The sequence below is a fragment of the Crotalus tigris genome, unplaced genomic scaffold (genome assembly GCF_016545835.1).
Source record: "Crotalus tigris isolate CLP2741 ecotype Arizona unplaced genomic scaffold, ASM1654583v1 scf7180000017690.20705106771:4171800, whole genome shotgun sequence".
In the NCBI taxonomy this organism is placed as follows: Eukaryota; Metazoa; Chordata; class Lepidosauria; order Squamata; family Viperidae; genus Crotalus; species Crotalus tigris.
Window position 1 is genome coordinate 1,893,581 of NW_024096569.1, and position 21,420 is coordinate 1,915,000.

General features: G+C 44.9%; 2 protein-coding genes across 7 annotated transcripts in view; one reads left to right on the top strand and one right to left on the bottom strand.

Annotated features, from left to right (window-relative positions):
• GUCY2D (guanylate cyclase 2D, retinal) overlaps positions 1–7,009 on the top strand; it is a 51,027-nt gene extending 44,018 nt beyond the window's left edge. For 3 of the 4 annotated variants that reach the window (XM_039337972.1, XM_039337970.1, XM_039337969.1), the window contains exons 17-20: positions 256–350; positions 2,286–2,371; positions 4,839–4,967; positions 5,927–7,009. In XM_039337972.1, the coding sequence (XP_039193906.1) occupies positions 256–350; positions 2,286–2,371; positions 4,839–4,926 (269 nt within the window). In that variant the 3' untranslated portion in view covers positions 4,927–4,967; positions 5,927–7,009. Of the gene's footprint in view, positions 1–255; positions 351–2,285; positions 2,372–4,838; positions 4,968–5,799 lie in introns of all 4 variants that reach the window. The other variant, XM_039337971.1, reaches the window with a different exon arrangement.
• Positions 7,010–13,984: 6,975 nt separating this feature from the next.
• The window catches only part of LOC120305736 (hydroperoxide isomerase ALOXE3-like), a 28,254-nt gene continuing 20,818 nt past the window's right edge, over positions 13,985–21,420 (bottom strand). For 2 of the 3 annotated variants that reach the window (XM_039337986.1, XM_039337985.1), the window contains exons 12-15: positions 19,242–19,363; positions 17,839–17,939; positions 16,482–16,652; positions 13,985–15,461 (exon numbers count right to left, since the gene is read on the bottom strand). In XM_039337986.1, coding sequence (XP_039193920.1) covers positions 15,282–15,461; positions 16,482–16,652; positions 17,839–17,939; positions 19,242–19,363 — 574 coding nt within the window. In that variant the 3' untranslated portion in view covers positions 13,985–15,281. Of the gene's footprint in view, positions 15,462–16,299; positions 16,653–17,838; positions 17,940–19,241; positions 19,364–21,420 lie in introns of those variants that run through there. The other variant, XM_039337988.1, reaches the window with a different exon arrangement.

Genomic DNA, 21,420 nt, shown 5'->3' on the forward strand with positions numbered 1-21,420 from the left:
CGCGAGTCTGTTCGTTCGAACCTAACAAGGAAAGTCTGTAGGAGAGGGCCAAAACTGAACAACGAGATGGTTGAGACGACACAACCTAAGCTCTGCTTCTTTCAACGCACATTGCAGCTGCCCTCTCAGCTTTTCGGAACCTCCTCGGACCCACCCTGGCAATTGTGTTTTGCCGAATCCTGTCTAGGTTGAATTGCGATGTGCTTTTTAAACTCGGCGTTTCCAAGTGCGTGTTGCTGTGTGTTATTTCTGCAGCTTATCGAATCCACGTCAACCTGCGCACGGTCGAGATCCTGCATGCCCTGAAAGAAGGCTACAAGCTCGATTTACGAGGGAAAACGGAACTGAAGGTATCACAATTGTATTTGAAAGGTAGTATATGAAGCAACATCGCAGACGGAGAAAGAAAGAGGGGAAAAAGAAAGAGATGAAAAGTGGCAAAGAAACATATTGTGTATCAGATCAAAAGACAAAAACGAGCAGCGAAGATGTTTCTGGGGCTCTCTGAGATGGGTTGTTTTATTGCAGACATCTCATGACCCAACTAGGGAACATCATCAGTGCTAGAAGTATGGTTTGTGGAGTGGAAGGAGGAGGAGGAGGAGGGGGGAGGAAAATGGTAGGATTCTTGATGCTTTCTGAGCTTGACTGTTTGCATGCAGACGTTTCATTACCCAACCTTGTAACATGATCAGTGCTAGAAGGAAAAGGGGTTTTGCTCTTTGTTTATACACTAGTTATTTGCACTATTAGTGTTGGTGGAAACGGACTTGGAAGTTCCTTGCTTAGGCGGTTGACACCAAGCTATAAACATCACCCCAATTAAGGAACTACCAACTTAGACAATTAAACAGTAAACAACAGCCTAATTAAGGAATCACCAAAGAGACCTCCATAAACAGAGAGCAAAACCCTACCTCTGATGATGTTCCCTAGTTGGGTCATGAAATGCCTGCAAGAAAACCAAGTTCGGAGTGTATCAAAGACCACACAGTCCTCCTCCTCCTCCTCTTCCTCCTCCTCCCCCTCTTCCTCTTCCTCCTCCTCCTCCTCCTCCTTTCCACAAGCCCTACTCCTTTCTAGCACGGATGACGTTCCCTAGTTGGGTCATGAAACGCCTGCAAGAAAACCAAGTTCGGAGTGTACCAAAGACCACACAGTCCTCCTCCTCCTCCTCCTCTTCCTCTTCCTCCTCCTCCCCCTCTTCCTCCTCCTCCTCCTCCTCCTTTCCACAAGCCCTAGTCCTTTCTAGCACGGATGACGTTCCCTAGTTGGGTCATGAAACGCCTGCAAGAAAACCAAGTTCGGAGTGTACCAAAGACCACACAGTCCTCCTCCTCCTCTTCCTTTCCTCCTCCTCCCCCTTTCCTCTTTCCTCCTCCTCCTCCTCCTCCTCCTCCTCCTCCTCCTCCTCCTCCTTTCCACAAGCCCTACTCCTTTCTAGCACGGATGACGTTCCCTAGTTGGGTCATGAGACGTCTGCAAGAAAACCAAGTTCAAAGTGCAAGGACTACAGTTCTCCTCCTCCTCTTCCTCTTCCTCCTCCTCCCCCTCTTCCTCCTTCCTCCTCCCACAAGCCCTAATCCTTTCTAGCTACGTTCCCATGAAATTGCAAGAAAACCAAGTTCCGGAGTGTATCACAGTCCTCTTCCTCTTCCTCCTCCTCCCCCTCTTCCTCTCTTCCTCTCCTCCTCCTCCTCCTCCTTTCCTCCAAGCCCTACTCCCACAAGCCCTACTCCTTTCTAGCACGGATGACGTTCCCTAGTTGGGTCATGAAATGCCTGCAAGAAAACCAAGTTCGGAGTGTATCAAAGACCACACAGTCCTCCTCCTCTTCCTCTTCCTCCTCCTCCCCCTCTTCCTCTTCCTCCTCCTCCTCCTCCTCCTCCTCCTCCTCCTCCTCCTCCTCCTCCTCCTCCTCCTCCCCCCCACAAACTTCCTACTTCCGTCTAGCACTGATGATGTTCCCTAGTTGGGTCATGAGACGTCTGCAAGAAAACAACCAAGGTCAGAAAGCACCGAGGACCACCCTCCCCAGCCCAAAATTCAACCCTGAGCTACAAATAACAACTTCTATTGGTATAATCCACTAAAGGGGAAAAAAAATAACAGAAGTGCCTGTAAAAATGTAGGCAAAGTTGTGAGAATTTACTAAAAAATAAATTACAAAGGTTGCTGAAACAGGGCCAAGGTGGGGGTGGGGGGTGAGAACTGACTCGAGGTTAGAAAAAAACGGAGTGATGTTTCGCTTTTCCTCGATTTGATGCCTCTCGCTTCCTCTGTAGGGAAAAGGCACGGAAGATACTTACTGGCTGATCGGTCGGGACGGCTTCAGCAAACCTATCCCTACGCCCCCTGACCTGAAGCCAGGGTAAGAGAGCTGCTCATTTGTCACTTTGTGTGTGTATGCATATAGATATAGATATAGATATATATATACATATATGTGTATGTGTATGTCTCTTTTTCTCTCGCTTTCTATCTATCTCTCTATATCTCTTATCTCTATATCTATCTATCTACCTATCTGCCTGCCTGCCTGCCTGTCTGTCTGTCTACCTACCTACCTACCTACCTGTCTCTGTCTGTCTATCTATCTATCTGTCTGTCTGTCTGCCTGCCTGTCTGTCTGTCTGCCTGCCTGTCTGCCTGACTACCTACCTACCTACCTATCTACCTACCTGTCTCTGTCTGTCTGTCTATCTATCTATCTGTCTGCCTACCTGTCTGCCTGTCTACCTACCTACCTACCTACCTATACCTATCTATCTACCTACCTACCTATCTACCCATCTACCTACCTACCTACCTACCTACCTATCTACCTATACCTATCTATCTACCTACCTACCTACCTATCTACCTATCTATCTATCTACCTACCTACCTACCCATCTACCTACCTACCTACCTACCTATCTACCTATACCTATCTACCTATCTACCTACCTACATATCTACCTACCTATCTACCTACCTACCTATCTACCTACCTATCTACCTATACCTATCTACCTACCTACCTACCTACCTACCTATCTACCTACCTATCTACCTATACCTATCTACCTACCTATCTACCTATCTACCTATACCTACCTACCTACCTACCTACCTATCTACCTACCTATCTACCTATCTACCTATACCTACCTACCTACCTATCTACCTACCTATCTACCTATCTACCTATACCTACCTACCTACCTACCTACCTACCTATCTACCTATACCTATCTACCTACCTACCTACCTACCTATCTACCTATCTATCTATCTACCTACCTACCTACCTACCCATCTACCTACCTACCTACCTACCTATCTACCTATACCTACCTACCTACCTACCTACCTACCTACCTACCTATCTACCTACCTATCTACCTATACCTACCTACCTACCTACCTACCTACCTACCTACCTATCTACCTATACCTATCTACCTATCTACCTACCTACATATCTACCTACCTATCTACCTATACCTATCTACCTACCTACCTACCTATCTACCTATACCTACCTACCTACCTACCTACCTATCTACCTATACCTACCTACCTATCTACCTACCTATCTACCTATACCTACCTACCTACCTACCTACCTATCTACCTATACCTACCTACCTATCTACCTACCTATCTACCTATCTACCTATACCTACCTACCTACCTACCTACCTACCTATCTACCTATACCTACCTACCTATCTACCTACCTATCTACCTATCTACCTATACCTACCTACCTACCTACCTACCTACCTACCTACCTATCTACCTATCTACCTATCTACCTATACCTATCTACCTATCTACCTATACCTACCTACCTATCTACCTATACCTATCTACCTATACCTATCTACCTACCTACCTACCTATCTACCTACCTATCTACCTATACCTACCTACCTACCTACCTACCTGTCTCTGTCTGTCTATCTATCTATCTGTCTGTCTGTCTGCCTGCCTGTCTGTCTGTCTGCCTGCCTGTCTGCCTGACTACCTACCTACCTACCTATCTACCTACCTGTCTCTGTCTGTCTGTCTATCTATCTATCTGTCTGCCTACCTGTCTGCCTGTCTACCTACCTACCTACCTACCTATACCTATCTATCTACCTACCTACCTATCTACCCATCTACCTACCTACCTACCTACCTATCTACCTATACCTATCTATCTACCTACCTACCTACCTATCTACCTATCTATCTATCTACCTACCTACCTACCCATCTACCTACCTACCTACCTATCTACCTATACCTATCTACCTATCTACCTACCTACATATCTACCTACCTATCTACCTACCTACCTATCTACCTACCTATCTACCTATACCTATCTACCTACCTACCTACCTACCTACCTATCTACCTACCTATCTACCTATACCTATCTACCTACCTACCTACCTACCTACCTACCTATCTACCTACCTATCTACCTATCTACCTATACCTACCTACCTACCTACCTATCTACCTACCTATCTACCTATCTACCTATACCTACCTACCTACCTACCTACCTACCTACCTACCTACCTACCCATCTACCTACCTACCTACCTACCTATCTACCTATACCTACCTACCTATCTACCTACCTACCTACCTACCTACCTATCTACCTATACCTATCTACCTATCTACCTACCTACATATCTACCTACCTATCTACCTACCTATCTACCTATACCTATCTACCTATACCTATCTACCTACCTATCTACCTATCTACCTATACCTACCTACCTACCTACCTACCTACCTACCTACCTACCTACCTACCTACCTACCTACCTATCTATCTCCTCCAGGGCAAGCAGCCACGGCATCAGCATGGATGAAATTCCTGAGGACCGGAGGGAGAAGTTACAGAAAGCTCGTCAGGGACAGAAAATATAAGCTGGGAAGAAGACCGTTGCATGAAGCCAGTTGTGATGGAGGTGAGACCTTGATGGAATAAGTTGTGTGCAAGGGCTGCTTTCATTGGTCCTGGCTTCAAAGCGGTGAGAGTAATTTAGGGACCCCTCCCTTTTCCTTGCCATGAAATGAATTATATATTATATTATATTATATTATATTATATTATATTATATTATATTATATTATTATATATTATATTATTATATATTATTATATTATATATTAGCAAGGGGCTGGATTAGAAGACCTCCAAGGTTCCTTCCAGTTCTATTCTATTCTATTCTATTCTATTCTATTCTATTCTATTCTATTCTATTCTATTCTATTCTATTCTATTCCTTATTTTTATTCTATTCTATTCTATTCCTTATTTTTATTCTATTCTATTCTATTCTATTCTATTCTATTCTATATTCCAATATCTATTCTATTCTATTCTATTCTATTCTATTCTATTCTATTCTATTCTATTCTATTCTATTCTACTCTATTCTCAATAGATTCTATTCTGTTCTGTTCTGTTCTGCTCTGTTCTGTTCTGTTCTATTCTATTCCATATTTTCTATTCTATTCTAGTCTATATAATTATTATATTCAGTTCATCTTGAATACATAGCATAATAGAGGGTCTTAAGAGGTAACTTTTTTTTCATTTTTCTGCAAAAAATAAAATAAAATAATAAAATAACATAACACAACATAAAATAAAATAATAAAATAAAATAACATAACATAAAATAATAAAATAAAATAACATAAAATAAAATAATAAAATAAAATCCACAAGATGTTCCCCTGTCTCTTCTCTGACCCTCGCCTCATCTCCTTCTCCTCTTTCTCCTGTCCCTCAAGGACATTCTCAAGAACTTCAGAGGCTGGAAGATGTCAGACTGGGGAAGGTTAATATGAAACGTCGAGACAATGAACATCAGAAAGACTTTTTTTTTTCATAACTTCATCACTCTTTTTTTTAAACCAGGTCAACCAATTTCCAGCTCTGTGGCTGGCCACCGCTCGTGTTTCCTGTTGAAGGCCTTTGGGCCAATCTGGTAGAAGAGGATGAATCCACAACTGGGCAGGGAGCCATCCCATAATAACCCAAAGGGATGCATCCCTTTCCCCCCGTATCGTCTGCTACTTTCAAACTTCTAGTGTCTGATGGAACTGTGGACGGTCTAGGACTTCTTCCTCACCCACTGTGATCAACGGTGAGATGCAGGCTGGGATTTGGGCCAACTAGGTCTTCAACATTTGAACATTTGAACCTGGTGGGATTTTGGCCAAGCCAGGAACGGCAGCTGCTCTTGACTTCCGTTGGGGACTTGGCTCGCTTTTGACAAGGATGGACGCCCGGATTCCATAACATTAATTATTTCCTTAGCAAAGAGGACAGGATGTGGAGAAGAACGGCTAACGAAGGGAAGACCATGATTTCAGAGAAATCGCGGGGAGATAATCCAGCTGGAACTGGCATTTGGGTGGCTTTGTGGACACCACACCACACCAAGAGACCTTCAAGGAGAATATGTTGATAGTCTTCTGATTTTCTAGAAGAAACCAAATCCATTAGAGATGAAGCTGGGATGACCCTTGGAGACTGTACAGCGAATGAGACAATATTCACGGACCCACTAACGGAAGTGGGACTTCAGCTCTGTTAGACAACGGTGCGGCCTCGAAGGAATATTTGTGACAATTTATATAAAAAAGGGCTTCCTTCTTAAAAAATTCATTTCCTCTTCTGAGCCAGGAGTCTGAATTTAATTTCATTTATCTCCTCCTCAAAAACAGCGGTAGAGATGAAAATTTAAAGTAGGAAGGGACCCCGTTCAGCTATTCTATGATCCAAGAATGTAACTTTTAGCTATTTTGAGGAGAAACAGGAAAAAACTGTATGAAATCTTGCGTATTTTTTTAATCTACTTGAGGGTGAGAGGCAAGGATGGATTTGGGGAAACGAGTTGCTTCAAAACTTCCTTCTGGAAAAGAATTATGTTTAAATACAGCATCTTGAAGTAACCGGTCATTATTAAGCAGTGTTTCTCCATTTTGGTAACTTTAAGTGGTGTGGACTTCAACTCCCAGAATCCCCCAGCCAGCCATGTTGGCTGGGGGATTCTGGGAGTTGAAGTCCACACCACTTAAAGTTACCAAAATGGAGAAACACGGTTGTATACCCTCCGAGCAGGCATCATAAATGCACACAGCCTTTCTCAACATTTCTGCATGACTTTGAATTTTCAAGATTGTAACCCGATTCTCGTGGCAATTTTCGAATCCAGCACTTTAAGATGTATGGATTTCAACTCCCAGAATTCTGCAAGAGGAGGGAAAAAACCACTCGGTCACAACCAAAGAGAAAACCAGAATATTATCTTTATGTAAACTGCTACAAAACCACCTTAAATTTAACTATTTGGAGTCTCCAGATTAGATCCGTAGTTTCAAAGTTATGGCTAAAATAATCCCATGACTGAATTTTAAAATTTACACTGTTGTAGGGCCATCTAAATATAAGATACAGATATATGAGATTATATTTTCTTGATGAGAAAATAAAAGGAACTAGCAAATATTTTGCTAACAGGAACAGACTCCTCTTTTTCTACGGGCCCGGCTTCAGAATCTCAAATATTTTCGTGCGGGTCCTCTGTGTAAAAATGTTCGTTTTCCTAAACGCCATTCGTGGGTTTGGTCTGTTTCATTGACTTAAAAATATATTTTGCGAATCTGCTGTGCTGTGGTTGGGATTGCTTTCCATTGGAGGAGATAGAGTGGATCGGGGCAGGGTTTGGGGCGAGGCTGAAGGGAGACGAGGGGGTACGTGTGTGAAGGGGTGCATGAAAGATCACATGGATTGTGTGGAGATCCTAGTAGACGCCCTTCAACTGGCAATGTCAAAAAGTGGGCCTTACTGCCAGACAAGCTAATAGTAAACAACCCAACGAAAGAAACTCCAAGACCCCTCTCACCAACACGGACAGGGCAAGCCACTAGAATATAAACTCAGAGCAAAACCCACTCCTTACTCACACTGATGTTGTTACCTAGTTGGGTCATGAAATGTCTGCAAGAAAATAACCAAGCTCAGAGAGCACCAAGGACCTCACAGTCGTTCTCCTCCTCCTCCTCCTCCTCCTCCTCCTCCTCCTCCTCCTCCTCCTCCTCCTCCTCCTCCTCCTCCTCCTCCTCCTCTCTGGTCCACAAACCCCATTCCCTTCTAGCATGGATGATGTTACCTAGTTGGGTCATGAAATGTCTGCAAAAAAAAACAACCAAGCTCAGAGAGCACCAAGGACCCCACAGTTGTTGTTGTCGTTCTCCTCCTCCTCCTCCTCCTCCTCCTCCTCCTCCTCCTCCTCCTCCTCCTCCTCCTCCTCCTCCTCCTGTCTGAGATGGTATAGGTTCTCCTGCTTGAGCAGAAGACCTCCAAGGTCCTTTTCAGCTTCATTTCTATTTCTATTTCTATTTATTCCTATTCCTATTCTACTCTATTCTCTTACTCCTATTCCATTCCCATTCCATTCCACTTCACTCCACTCCACTCCACTCCACTCCACTCCACTCCACTCCATTCTAATTCTAATTCTATTCTATTCTATTCTATTCTATTCTATTCTATTCTATTCTATTCTATTCTATTCTATTGTCTTAGGAACTGGGGCTTGAGGAAAGTTGCAAATGGACACTAGAGGGAGCCAAAACACCAGCAGTAAAAAATTAAAATGGCTAAGCCAGCCCAGAAGGGGAGAACCTCTCTGCATCAAACTCTCTGTGGTCAACCCACCAGGGGACCAATTCCTTGTGGGATGACTTGCCACAGCACAATTTAACAATTCACTTTAATCATTGAAAATCATTTTAATTTTTGTCATTCCCATTTCCTTTCGTTCCTCCTGTGCCATCCTTTCTTTAATGATCCAATCGTACCGTTTCTTCGGTATTAGTGTAAAGTTTACATGGGCCGAAACATTAATAATTAATGTACCAGAAAGGATACAGATTTAACCTGTTGATCGATATTAAAGATCCTCACAACGGCAAGCTTAATTTGACATCTGGTGAGTTTTACCTTTTTTTGTTTTTGATTTAAGAAATTTGAAATAGTGTCTCAAAAATCTAAAATAATAGCCAATGGGCAAAAAGCAGGGGGAGGGAGGAAGGATAAACTTTTAGCTTAATTTGACATCCGTTGAGTTTTATCTTTTTTGGGATTTAAGAAATTTTAAATAGTGTCTCACAAATATAAAATAATAGACAATAGGATTTGGGTTTGGCTAGCCTAAAGAAAAGAAGAAACAGGGGAGACATGATGGTAGAGTTCCAGTATTTGAGGAGCTGCCACAAAGAAGAGGGGGGTCATATTCACCAAAGCACCTGAAGATAGGACGAGAAACAATGGTTGGAAACTGATCAAGGAGAGAAGCAACCTGGAATTAAGGAGAAACTTCCTGACAGTGAGGACAATCAACCAGTGGAACAGCTTGCCACCAGAAATCGTGAGCGCTGGAGATTTTTAAGAAGAGACGGGACAGTCATTTTTCAGAAATGGTATAGGTTCTCCTGTTTAAGCAGGGGGCTGGACTAGAAGACCACGAAGGCCCCTTCCAGCTCTGTTCTATTCAAGTTAATTAACTCTGTTTGTGTTTGCATATGGAGTAGGTCTGGGGTTTGAGGAAGTTTGCTAGTTTGATTAACTCGGAGACCCTGATTCTCAGAGCCTTGTAGATTCTGTTCATATTCTAAGGCAGGGGTAGGCAACCTTGGCTCTTTTATGACTCGTGGACTTCAACTCCCAGAATTCCTGAGTCAGCCATGCTGGCTCAGGAATTCTGGGAGTTGAAGTCCACGAGTCATAAAAGAGCCAAGATTGCCTAGCCCTGTTCTAAGGGGAGATAGAAACCGTATAAAGAATGAAATATATTTGGAATATATAAAACTTCTCGCAATAATCTGGCGGGAAGCGGAGAGTGTGCTGCGATGGGTACCCATATTTTGATTCAACTCCCTTGGAAACACGTGTTAAAAATTCTGTTGTTGTCATGGTGGCGGCTGCCATCTTGATTTTTGGACTTCTCTTTAGATTCTCCCACCCCTCCAAACCTGATTCCAGAGAAATTTCTAGAGGGGATCCTAAGAAAACCAGTCTAACTTGATATGGACTTAACAACCTTATATTTTAAGATTAGGTAATTTCCCGGAGCAGCTGTTGGTGTAACCTGTTTGCATTCCAGCTAAGTGTCTCTTTCTTGAAGTGTCTGATTTTCAAGGTTGTGAAACAAGGGTAGGATGGCCTGACAAGAGCAGAGATTTATCTGGAAGATGAAACCAAAAGTAGCTTTATGAACACTTACAAACCATGTGAATTCGGTTGTTGCATCGGCAGTGTATTAAGAATGCAAAAAGCAGAAACACTGAATCAAGCCTGTAAATGGAGGCAGCTGACAGACTAAGGATAAGGGGGTAAAATGAATTACATTTGTTTGATAGGATTAAAACACAAGGAAGCCTGTATGTTAGACCCATTGCTAGCCATTGTGAAACAAACTAAACAAATCTAATAACAAAAGCACACAAAGCAAGCCTCTAAATTACAAAATGCTGTAAAACTGTATAAAAAAACTTTGTACTCATTAAATCAATTTGTCAGCTGTCCCAGAACTACCTGCTGTTGTTGGTTCTGCTCATCATTAAACCTTCTTTCCTAAGCAGTCAGCCTCCATTTTATTTCCAGTATCTTACTCCCGGCTTGGAACTGGACTTGATTTTTCTTTCAACAGCAGTCTTACAGTTGAAGTTCACCCATCTTAAAACATGATGGCTGGGGAATTCTGGGAGTTGAAGTCCACCCATCTTAAAGCACGCTGACTGGGGAATTCTGGGAGTTGAACTCCACCCATCTTAAAGCATTCTGGCTGGGGAATTCTGGGAGTTGAAGTCCACCCATCTTAAATCATCCTAGCTAGGGGAATTCTTATTCTTTTCTTATTCTTCCCCTTCATCTTGACCCCTTCACCTTTTTTTCATATATTTCTTTTGCAATCCAATCTTCATTCCTTCTCTTTTTAAAAAAAGACCAAGCTTTAGATCTCCTCATTTAGAAAAGTCTACAATTTTAGAGGACCCCAACGGTTAGATTCTGACCTACATTTGGCCTTGTATAGCTTAAGGACAATTAAGCCTACACTTAATTAAGCCTACAGCTTTTGCCAATAAAAAAGCGATACTTTCCTTAAACTGAAGCTTCACCAGCCGTAATTAAGCTTATGGCTTAAGCAGACATACTAATTGAAGCAATTTCAGATAGGTAAGTTCAGGATTGCCATCAAACCGGGAGGAGAGGTGTGGAAGTATACCGTGTGAGTTTAAATAATGCTATCTCTGTTTGTTTTGAATCAATTAAGAAAATAAGATTGGGTTAGAGGCAATATTCTGGAATAATGTCTCTGGCATATTGCCAAACGGAAGGATTCAGTCCAGTAAATTGTTCAGAGTCACTACATGAAATGGGCAGTTATATTATATTATCGATCATCGCACAGTCAGCCAGATGTTCAGACTGGATTTGGCATTTTGTCTACCTATCGAGTCCTTACCCAGGACCTGGGATAGGCAGATGTGGGTGTTTGATGGTATTACAGGTATCGTCGCAGGATGGAAGCAGTTCCTAGTAAGGCTGCCTTTTGCAATTGACTAATAGCGAATTTGTCAATGCCAATGGTGTTCAAGTGGTGCTCCAGTTGTTTTGGGATTGCACCCAAGGAGCCTATGACTATTGGTACTACCCTTGCTTGCTTTTGCCACAGTCTTTCTATTTCTATTTGTAGGTCTTTGCATTTTGTGATCTTCTCCAGTTCTTTCTCTTCTATTCTGCTATCTCCAGGCACTGCCACATCCACTATCCAGACTTTTTTGTCTTTCTTATCGACACTTGTTAAGTCTGGGTGTTATGTTGCAGGTGCTTGTCTGTTTGAATTCTGAAGTCCCAGAGCAGTTTAATTTTATCATTTTCTATGACTTTCTCTATTTTATGATCTCACCAGTTTTTGCTTACAGGCAAATGATATTTTTTGCAGATCTTCCAATGCACCATTGTTGCTACTTTGTAATGCCGCTGCTTGTAATCAGTTTGTGCAATCTTCTTGCAACAGCTTACCAAGTGGTCCACTGTTTCTTCAGCTTCTTTGCATAGGCGGCACTTACTGTCTGTTGCTGTCTTCTCAATTTTGACTTTGTATTATTATTATTATTATTATTATTATTATTATTATTATTATTATTATTATTACTACTACTACTACTACTACTACTACTACTACTACTACTACTATTATTGTTAAGTTGGAAGGGACCTTGGAGGTCATCTGGTCCAACCCCTTGCTCAGGCAGGGAACCCTACACCATTTCAGACAAATGGTGTCCAGTCTCTTCTTAAAACAGTGTCGGAGCATTCACCGCTTCTGGAGGCAGGTTGTTCCACAGGTTAATTGTTCTTACCGTCAGGAAATTTCTCCTTAGTTCTAGATTGCTTCTCTCCTTCGTTAGTTTCCATCCATGGCTTCTTCTCCTGCCTCCAGGCACTTTGGAGAGTGGCTTGACTGCCTCCTCTTTGGGGCAGCCCCTGATATACTGGAAGACTGCTACCCTGTCCCCCCTCATCCTTCTCTTCATTAAACTAGACATACCCAATTCCAGCAACCGTTCCTTATATGCTTTAGCCTCCAGTCCCCTGATCCTCTTTGTTGCTCTTCTCTGCACTCTTTCTAGAGTCTTAACATCTTTTTTACATCGTGGGGACCCAAACTGGATGCAGTATTCCAAGTGTGGCCTTACCAATGCTTTGTAAAGTGATATTAACCCTTCACGTGATCTTGATTCTGTCCCTCTGTTAGTGCAGCCCAGCACTGTGTTGGCTTTTTTGGCAGCTGCAGCACACGGCTGGCTCCTATTTAAGTGATTGTCCACTAGGACTCCAAGGTCCCTCTCACAGTTGCTACTATTGAGCAAAGTACCCCCTATACCAGTGGTGGAGAACCTATGGCATGCGTGCCAGAGATGGCACTCAGAGCCCTCTCTGTGGGCACGTGCGCCATGCCCCGGAGATATCAACCATCCTCTTCAACCAGCCGCCCGCGAACTCGCTGAGGTCCCACATGGCCGAATGCATCCCAGCACCCATGCGCTCGCTGGCCTCTGTGTGTGGGGGCCAATGGTGTCAGGCAGCAGCCACCCCGGCCCTGCCTCGCCTTGCCCTGCGACAATGGCACCCCCACCCTGCTTCGCCTTGCCTCATCTCATCCCGCAGGACGAGCCACCTGCCCACCGCCCCACCTGGATCTCCCTGGATATCCGCAACCATGCCCGGCCCCCACAGGCGTCCTTCCCCACGACCAACATCAAGCTGGCCATGCCCACCCATCTGCCATGACCACTGTAGCCACGCCCACCCAGCAGGCCACGCCCACCCGGCACCCAGCGATACATCAGTGGTTTTGGGTTGCAGTTTGGGCACTCGGTCTCTAAAAGGTTCGCCATCACTGCCCTATACTATACCTGCACATTTGGTTTTTCTTGCCTAAATGTAGAACAGTGGTTCTCAACCTTTTTAATGCCGCGACCCCCAACCGGTCGTAAGTCGAGGACTACTCAACCGGTCGTAAGTCGAGGACTACTCAACGGGTGCAGCACCGTTTGCAGAATGGGACTCAACGGGTGGCAGAATGGGACTCAGCAGGGCAGAGACAGCCTGGACAATTCCTATTGGCTTTTGAAAGCCAATAGAATTAGACTCTATTCAAGAGAGTCTCTTATTGGCTTTCAAAAGCCAATAGAATAAAAGGGAGGAGCACAGCTAAGGAAAAGGGGGAAAAAATGGCGGACTGCATTGTTTGGCGACCCCCATGAAATGGTCGTTCGACCCCAAATGGGGTACCGACCCACAGGTGGAGAACCACTGATGTAGAACCTTACTTTTTTCACCGTTGAAAAAAAGGTGAAAAAGGTCCTCACTCGATCAATCAATCAATCAATCCTGAAATAATTGGTTCTTTGGATCCCAAAGTAGTCAGTGCCAATAACTAATTTAGGAAGGTGTCAAAAGCATTTGACTACTTTAACATTACTTAACACCTTTGATCCCTTGCCGATAAGAGGCCGTTTAATATTTCCTTTTTTCCTAAAATAGAAAAAAAGAGAAGATAACAGGGAGTTCTCATGTTACAACCACAAGGGAATCCAAAATTTCTGTTGCTAAGCAAGACAGCGATGAAGTGAGTTTGGCTCCATTTTACGACTTTTCTTGCCCGGTTGTTACGTGAATCCTTGCAACTCTTAAGTTACTCACATGGCTATCTGATTTCCCCATTGACTTTGTTTGTCAGAAAGGTCACAAAAGGGGGAATCATGTGACACCCCTGGGACGCTGCGACCGTCATAAATAGGAATCAGTTGCCGAATGTCCGAATTTTGATCACGTGACCGCGGGGGTGCTGTGACAGCTGTGCGGCAAAGGCTGTGAAGTGTGAAAAACCGTCGTAAGTCACTTTTTTCAGTGCCGTTGCAAGTTCGGACGGTCACTAAATGAATCGTAAGTTGACTGCTTCTATAAACAGTGCCTCTGAAGCAGAAACGGAGCTACATGTGAGGAGATTCCAGGCTGTCCAAAAGTTATTGATTTTCACACAGCGCACCACAAAACAACCAAATTCTGCGACAAAAGCCACTTCCACAGATTGTAGTAGACTGTGGTGTTCGAAAAGCACGGGGATGATGGATGATGCTGTGACCCGAAGTCGTTCCTAAAACGAGGAACAGGGCGGAAAAGTGGAGTAGAGTTTCTGGTGAGGACCTAGAACAGTGGTTCTCAACCTGTGGGTCGGGACCGCATTTGGGGTCGAACGACCATTTCACAGGGGTTGCCAAACAAGGCTGTCCGCCATTTTTTCCCCCTTTTCTTTGGCCACGCCCCTGGCACCCAATGTTGTATAAGTGGTTGGGGGTCACCACAACATGGGGAACTGTATTATGGGGTTGCGGCATTAGAAAGGTTGAGAACCACTGATCTAGAAGGTGGCAGAGCTAGGACTGAGTCGCTCTCTCTCCTGGAAGTGCCCCAAAGCAGGGGTCAAAAATGTCCAGATGTGTTGGCACGACCACACAATCTAAGCTTACTTGTCTTCACGTCTTCAACACAAGTCTACTGTGTTCCACAACCAAACTTCTCAAGGTTGGCCAAGGTCGCCTCAATCTAGACGAAGTGTCCCAACTCTCGACCGGTGTCTTTCCATGGAAGGTCCTCGGTGGGCTGAGGAACAACAAGAATCAGTGACCGGTCCTTAGATGGAGATGCTGTTCGCTACCTCAGAAGGGTTGAGATAATTATACGGCAGCGAAAGGCGACGGTTCCTCTCCTCGATTTCCCGGGAGATGTTGGCCAGACTTTTTTGGAACATGGCGATGACCTTCTTTGGATTTTCCTCAGTGAAATGTTCCTCAGGGTAGTAGCCCAGGGATCTCTGGAAAGAGATTAAAGAAAACCACGGTGATGTCCCACCTTAGGAGATCTGGAGAACCATCTTCTTGAGAGAAGACGTCTAGGGCAGTGGTTCTCAACCTTTTTAAGCCGCGACCCCCAACCGGTTGTAAGTCGAGGACTACTTAACTAGTTGTAAGTCGAGGACTACTCAACTGGTGCAGCATCGTTTGCAGACTGGGGCTTTTGGCGGGCTCAGCAGGGCAGAGACAGCCTGGACAATTCCTATTGGCTTTGGAAAGCCAATAGAATTCGACTCTATTCAAGAGAGTCTACTCTATTGGCTTTCAAAAGCCAATAGAATAAAAGGGAGTAGCACAGCTAAGGAAAAGGGGAAAAAAAATGGCGGACTGTGTTGTTTGGCGACCCCCGTGAAATGGTCGTTCAACCCCAAATGGGGTCCCGACCCACAGGTGGAGAACCACTGGTCTAGGGTTAGGAGAACCATCAGCCCAAGGGAGATGTTTGAAGATCCCCTTTGGAGGCATATCGGAAAAACTCAGGTGGATCTTCAGCTAACACAACATACGTGCACACCTCAAACCCAAGGATGCACTAAGGCAAATGTTTGTCCACCCCAAGGACAAAACACCCAGACACAAACTGAGCAACGTGGTGTGTGCAGCACAGTGCAGTGAGCCCTGTGCAGATCTGTACATTGGGGAAACAAAACAACCACTTCACAAACCTGCGACGCAACATAGGAGAACAAACCCATCAGGACCAGATTTAGGCATCCATCTGCATTTAAAAGACAAAGGCCACTCTTTCGAAGACAGCAAAGTCCACAATTTGGACAGAGAGGACCGCTGGTTTGAAAGAGGGGTCAAAGAGGCCCATCTGGGTCAAAATTGAACAGCCCTCCCTCAACAGAGAGGGAGGGACATGACACCGTCTGTCTCAAGTCTACAACACGGTCCTTTCAGCAGTCCCAGGAAGGCTCCACACCCATTCCCACCACCCAGGGGACCCTGGGCTCTAATAGCCAAACCATCATTCTCACCTTGTCTCCTCGTTCTCTGCTCAGGAGCCATAAGATGAGCAATGTCTGGCAGCTGGTGCTAACATCTGGCAAGGTCTCCATGATGTCGGCAAATGTCACACTTCCCTTGGACTCTGGGGGAGGTCTTCTCATGGTGGAAGGGTAGTTGGGCATCCAGGCTCCAAAATCAAACTGGAGAAAGATGGAAGTTGGAGGTTAGAGGCCCCTTCAGAGCCAGGAGCATTCCTTGAATGCTGGAAAGGCAAGGTTTTAGAGTTCTTCTCTAGAGAAGATCCAGAAAAGAGAGCTCCGTTGGCTATCTGGGATGTTGGGATGCTTCCTAAAAGTGCAACTTGTAGCTCCATCTCTCAAGTATGGAAAGAGCCAAGGAGCTCCATGTCCAAGCATGGAGTCATCCAAACTGCTCCATCTCCAAGCATGGAGTCGTCTAAGAGCTTCATTTCCGAGCATGGAAACATCTAAGGAGCTTTATCTTCAAGCATGGAGTCATCTAAGAGCTTCATTTCCAAGCATGGAGACATCTAAGGAGCTTCAAGCATGGAATCATCCAAGGAGCTTCATCTCCAAGCATGGGGACATCTAAGGAGCTTCAAGCATGGAATCATCCAAGGAGCTTCACTTCCAAACATGGAGAGATCTAAGGAGCTTTATCTCCAAGCATGGAATCATCCAAGGAGCTTCATTTCCAAGCATGGAGACATCCAAGGAGCTTTATCTTCAAGCATGGAATCATCCAAGGAGCTTCACTTCCAAACATGGAGACATCTAAGGAGCTTCAAGCATAGAATCATCCAAGGAGCTTCACCTCCAAGCATGGAGACATCTAAGGAGCTTCAAGCATGGAATCATCCAAGGAGCTTCACTTCCAAACATGGAGACATCTAAGGAGCTTCAAGCATGGAATCATCCAAGGAGCTTCACTTCCAAACATGGAGAGATCTAAGGAGCTTTATCTCCAAGCATGGAATCATCCAAGGAGCTTCACTTCCAAACATGGAAACATCTAAGGAGCTTCAAGCATGGAATCATCCAAGGAGCTTCACCTCCAAGCATGGAGACATCTAAGGAGCTTCAAGCATGGAATCATCCAAGGAGCTTCACCTCCAAGCATGGAGACATCTAAGGAGCTTCAAGCATGGAATCATCCAAGGAGCTTCACCTCCAAACATGGAGTCATGTTTATTAAACTCCTGTTTCATGCGTACGGTGAGATTTCCAGCAATCTGATATCATCCCGATATCTTGGTTTACCTTCCGTAATATCTAGCCAGAATGCGGAGCCTAGGGTTGGAGAAAAGGGGCAGAAGGAGGGTCCATCCCACCTCCCATAGAGTTAAGGAAGAAGAAGCCTCCAAACCTGGGTATTGTTGACACTGGCATGGCGGACTGAACAGGTGAAGACCATCATGGTCAGATACTTGGTTAACTCAGCAATAGTTCCTAGATGTGCAGGAAAACCTGGAAGAATTAAAAAAAAAAATTGGTGGGATGGGATTACTTATTTATTAAGAAAATTTATATGGCTGCCCAACTCACGTTGACGCCAGGAAAAACCCTCAATGCAAGCCCAAAGACCCCCCCCCCAAACCCTCCTGGTGACAAGAATTGACCCCACCCCTTGAAGGCGTCCATATCACTTTGAGGTCTCTAGGCCCGTTGTCAAAACCACGTCTTCAGGGCTTTTAGAAAGAGTCTCAAGGTGGGGGCCAATCTTATCTCCACAGAGGTGATGTTCCACAGGGAGGGAGCCACCACGCAGAAGGCCCTTCTTCCTGGTCCCACCCAGATGGACTTGCTTAAAAGAAGGGACCCCTAACACCCCCTGCCTCCCCATTCTGGTGGGTCACCCAGATGTAACTGGGAAAAAATGGCCCTTCAAATAACAGGGAGGGAGTCACCACAGAGAAGGCCCTTCTTCCTGGTCCCACCAGATGGACCCACCCCTTAAGAGATGGGACCCCTAACACCTCCTGCCTCCCCATTCTGGTGGGACACACAGATGTAACTGGGAAAAGAGGTCCTTCAGATAACAGAGAGGGAGCCACCACGGAGAAGGCCCTTCTTCCTGGTCCCACCAGATGGACCCCCCCCCTTAAGAGATGGGACCCCTAACACCTCCTGCCTCCCCATTCTGGTGGGACACACAGATGTAACTGGGAAAAGACGGTCCTTCAAATAACCTGGTCTTAAGCCATGTAGGGTTTCAAAGGTGTCAACTAGCACCTTGAATTGTACCTGGAAGCAGATGGGTAAACGATGCAGCTCCCGTAAGACAGGGGACGCGTGCAAATCTAAGATTTGCACCTAACTACGCAACGATTGTGTTTTGAACCAATCAAAACCTCCGGATGCTTCTGAAAAGCCACCCCGTGTCGAGGTATGGTCTAAAACAGGGTTGTCCAATTGTACCGACTCGAAGACTTGTGGACTTCAACTCCCACAATTCCTCCTGCCAGCTCTTTTTTTTTCTCTTCACTTTGCTGAAGTCAAGGTATATTACGCCGACCGCATTCCCGCTCTCTATTAAGAAAGTCATCCGATCAAATCCAGTAGCCCAATCATCGCATTTGTCCGTTGTCCTATCCGCGCTGAATTCTGGTTGGACCCCGTGCTAGGCTGGGGGATTCTGGGAGTTGAAGTCCACCAGCCTGACAGTTGCCAGGATCGGACACCCCCGGATCAAATTGCGGTGCGCCATTCTTGATTTCACTCCCTCGATCATAGGAAGCCATGTTGGATTTGAGTGAAAAGGATTTTTACCAGAGGATTGCCGGTGATGGAAACACTTTTCAAAGATTTCAGCCACCCAGGCCTGCAGCTCCATGTCCTTCTCCACAACTCCGTCGCTCGGGTAATAGAGACCGACCATTCCAGACACAAAGCTGGAGGAACGCAAGCGCCATCAATCCCGGGATACGAGAGAAAAAAACTGGCATTTGCTAAGTGGCAGGAACTTCTGATCAACCAACGTACTGTGGAAAAGCTAAGAAGCCTTTAGGCCAGTGGTTCTCCACCTGTGGGTCGGGACCCCATTTGGGGTCGAACGACTATTTCACAGGGGTCGCCAAACAATGCAGTCCGCCATTTTTTCCCCCCTTTTCCTTAGCTGTGCTACTCCCTTTTATTCTATTGGCTTTTGAAAGCCAATAGAATAGACTCTCTTGAATGGAGTCTAATTCTATTGGCTTTCAAAAGCCAATAGGAATTGTCCAGGCTGTCTCTGCCCTGCTGAGCCCGCCAAAAGCCCCATTCTGCAAATGGTGCTGCACCCGTTGAGTAGTCCTCGACTTACGACCGGTTGAGGGTCGCGGCATTAAAAAGGTTGAGAACCACTGCTTTAGGGAAAAATTCTATCCGCTGCTAGGTATTAAATCTGAGCTATGTTTATGCCGATATTGGGCCAGTCAATATTATTTTTCATTTATTAATTATTTTTAGAGCCCCCCCCATCTCAACCAATGGTGTCTAGTTTAACGAAGAGAAGGACCAGGGGGTGACATGATAGCCGTGTTCCAACATCTCAGGGGTGGCCACGAAGGAGAGGGAGAAGCCATTCTCCAAAGCCCCTGAAAGCAGGACAAGAAGCAACGGATGGAGACTCATCAAGGAGAGAAGCAACCTAGAACTAAGGAGAAACTTCCTAACCAGGAGGACAATTCACCAGTGGAACAACCTGCCTCAGGAAGTTGTGAATGCTCCAACACTGGAAGTTTTAAGAAGAGATTAGACAATTGTTTGCCTGAAATGGTCTAGGTCTAGCACAGTGGTTCTCAACCTTTTTAATGCCGCGACCCCCAACCGGTCGTAAGTCAAGGACTACTCCACCGGTCGTAAGTCGAGGACTACTCAACTGGTGCAGCCCCGTTGGCAGAATGGGACTTTTGGCGGGCTCAGCAGGGCAGAGACAGCCTGGACTATTCCTATTGGCTTTTGAAAGCCAATAGAATTAGACTCTACTCAAGAGAGTCTCTTCTATTGGCTTTCAAAAGCCAATAGAATAAAAGGGAGGAGCACAGCTAAGGAAAAGGGGGGGAAAATGTCAGACTGCGTTGTTTGGCGACCCCCGTGAAATGGTCGTTCGACCCCAAATGGGGTCCCGACCCACAGGTTGAGAACCGCTGGTCTAGAAGATCTCCACTGTAACTTCCAACTCTGTTATTCTGTTATTCCTTCTCCATTCCATCTATTCTATTCTATTCTATTCTATTCTATTCTATTCTATTCTATTCTATTCTATTCTATTCTATTCTACTCTACTCTACTCTACTCTACTCTACTCCACTCCACTTTACTCTACTCTACTCTACTCCATTTTGCTCTGCTCCGCTCCACTTCATGCTACGCTGCTCTGCTCTACTCTACTCTACTCTACTCTACTCTACTCTATTCCATTCCGCTCCGCTCCATTCTGCTCCACGCTACTCTACTCTACTCTACTCTACTCTACTCTATTCCACTCCATTCCACTCCACTCCACTCCATTCCATTCCATTCCATTCCATTCCATTCCATTCCATTCCATTCCATTCTATTCTATTCTATTCTATTCTATTCTATTCTATTCTATTCTATTCTATTCTATTCCACTCCATTCCACTCTACTCTACTCCATTCCGCTCCGCTCCACTCCGTTCTGCTCCACGCTACTCTGCTCTACTCTACTCACTCTACTCTACTCTACTCTACTCTACTCTACTCTACTCTACTCTACTCTACTCTACTCTATTCTATTCTATTGACTCTGCATGAATTAACTGCTCTTACCCATCAAGGCTTACTGTATGTTAATCATAGTTTAATAAAACAGACCAAAATGTAGACCGGGTTATCCATTTTGGCTGCATTCAGCATTCCCCGCTCATTCTAAGAAATGATCACCATCAGTTTTGGCACACGTTAACTAGGAAACCACAAGCACATCAAATACGTTTACTTATTT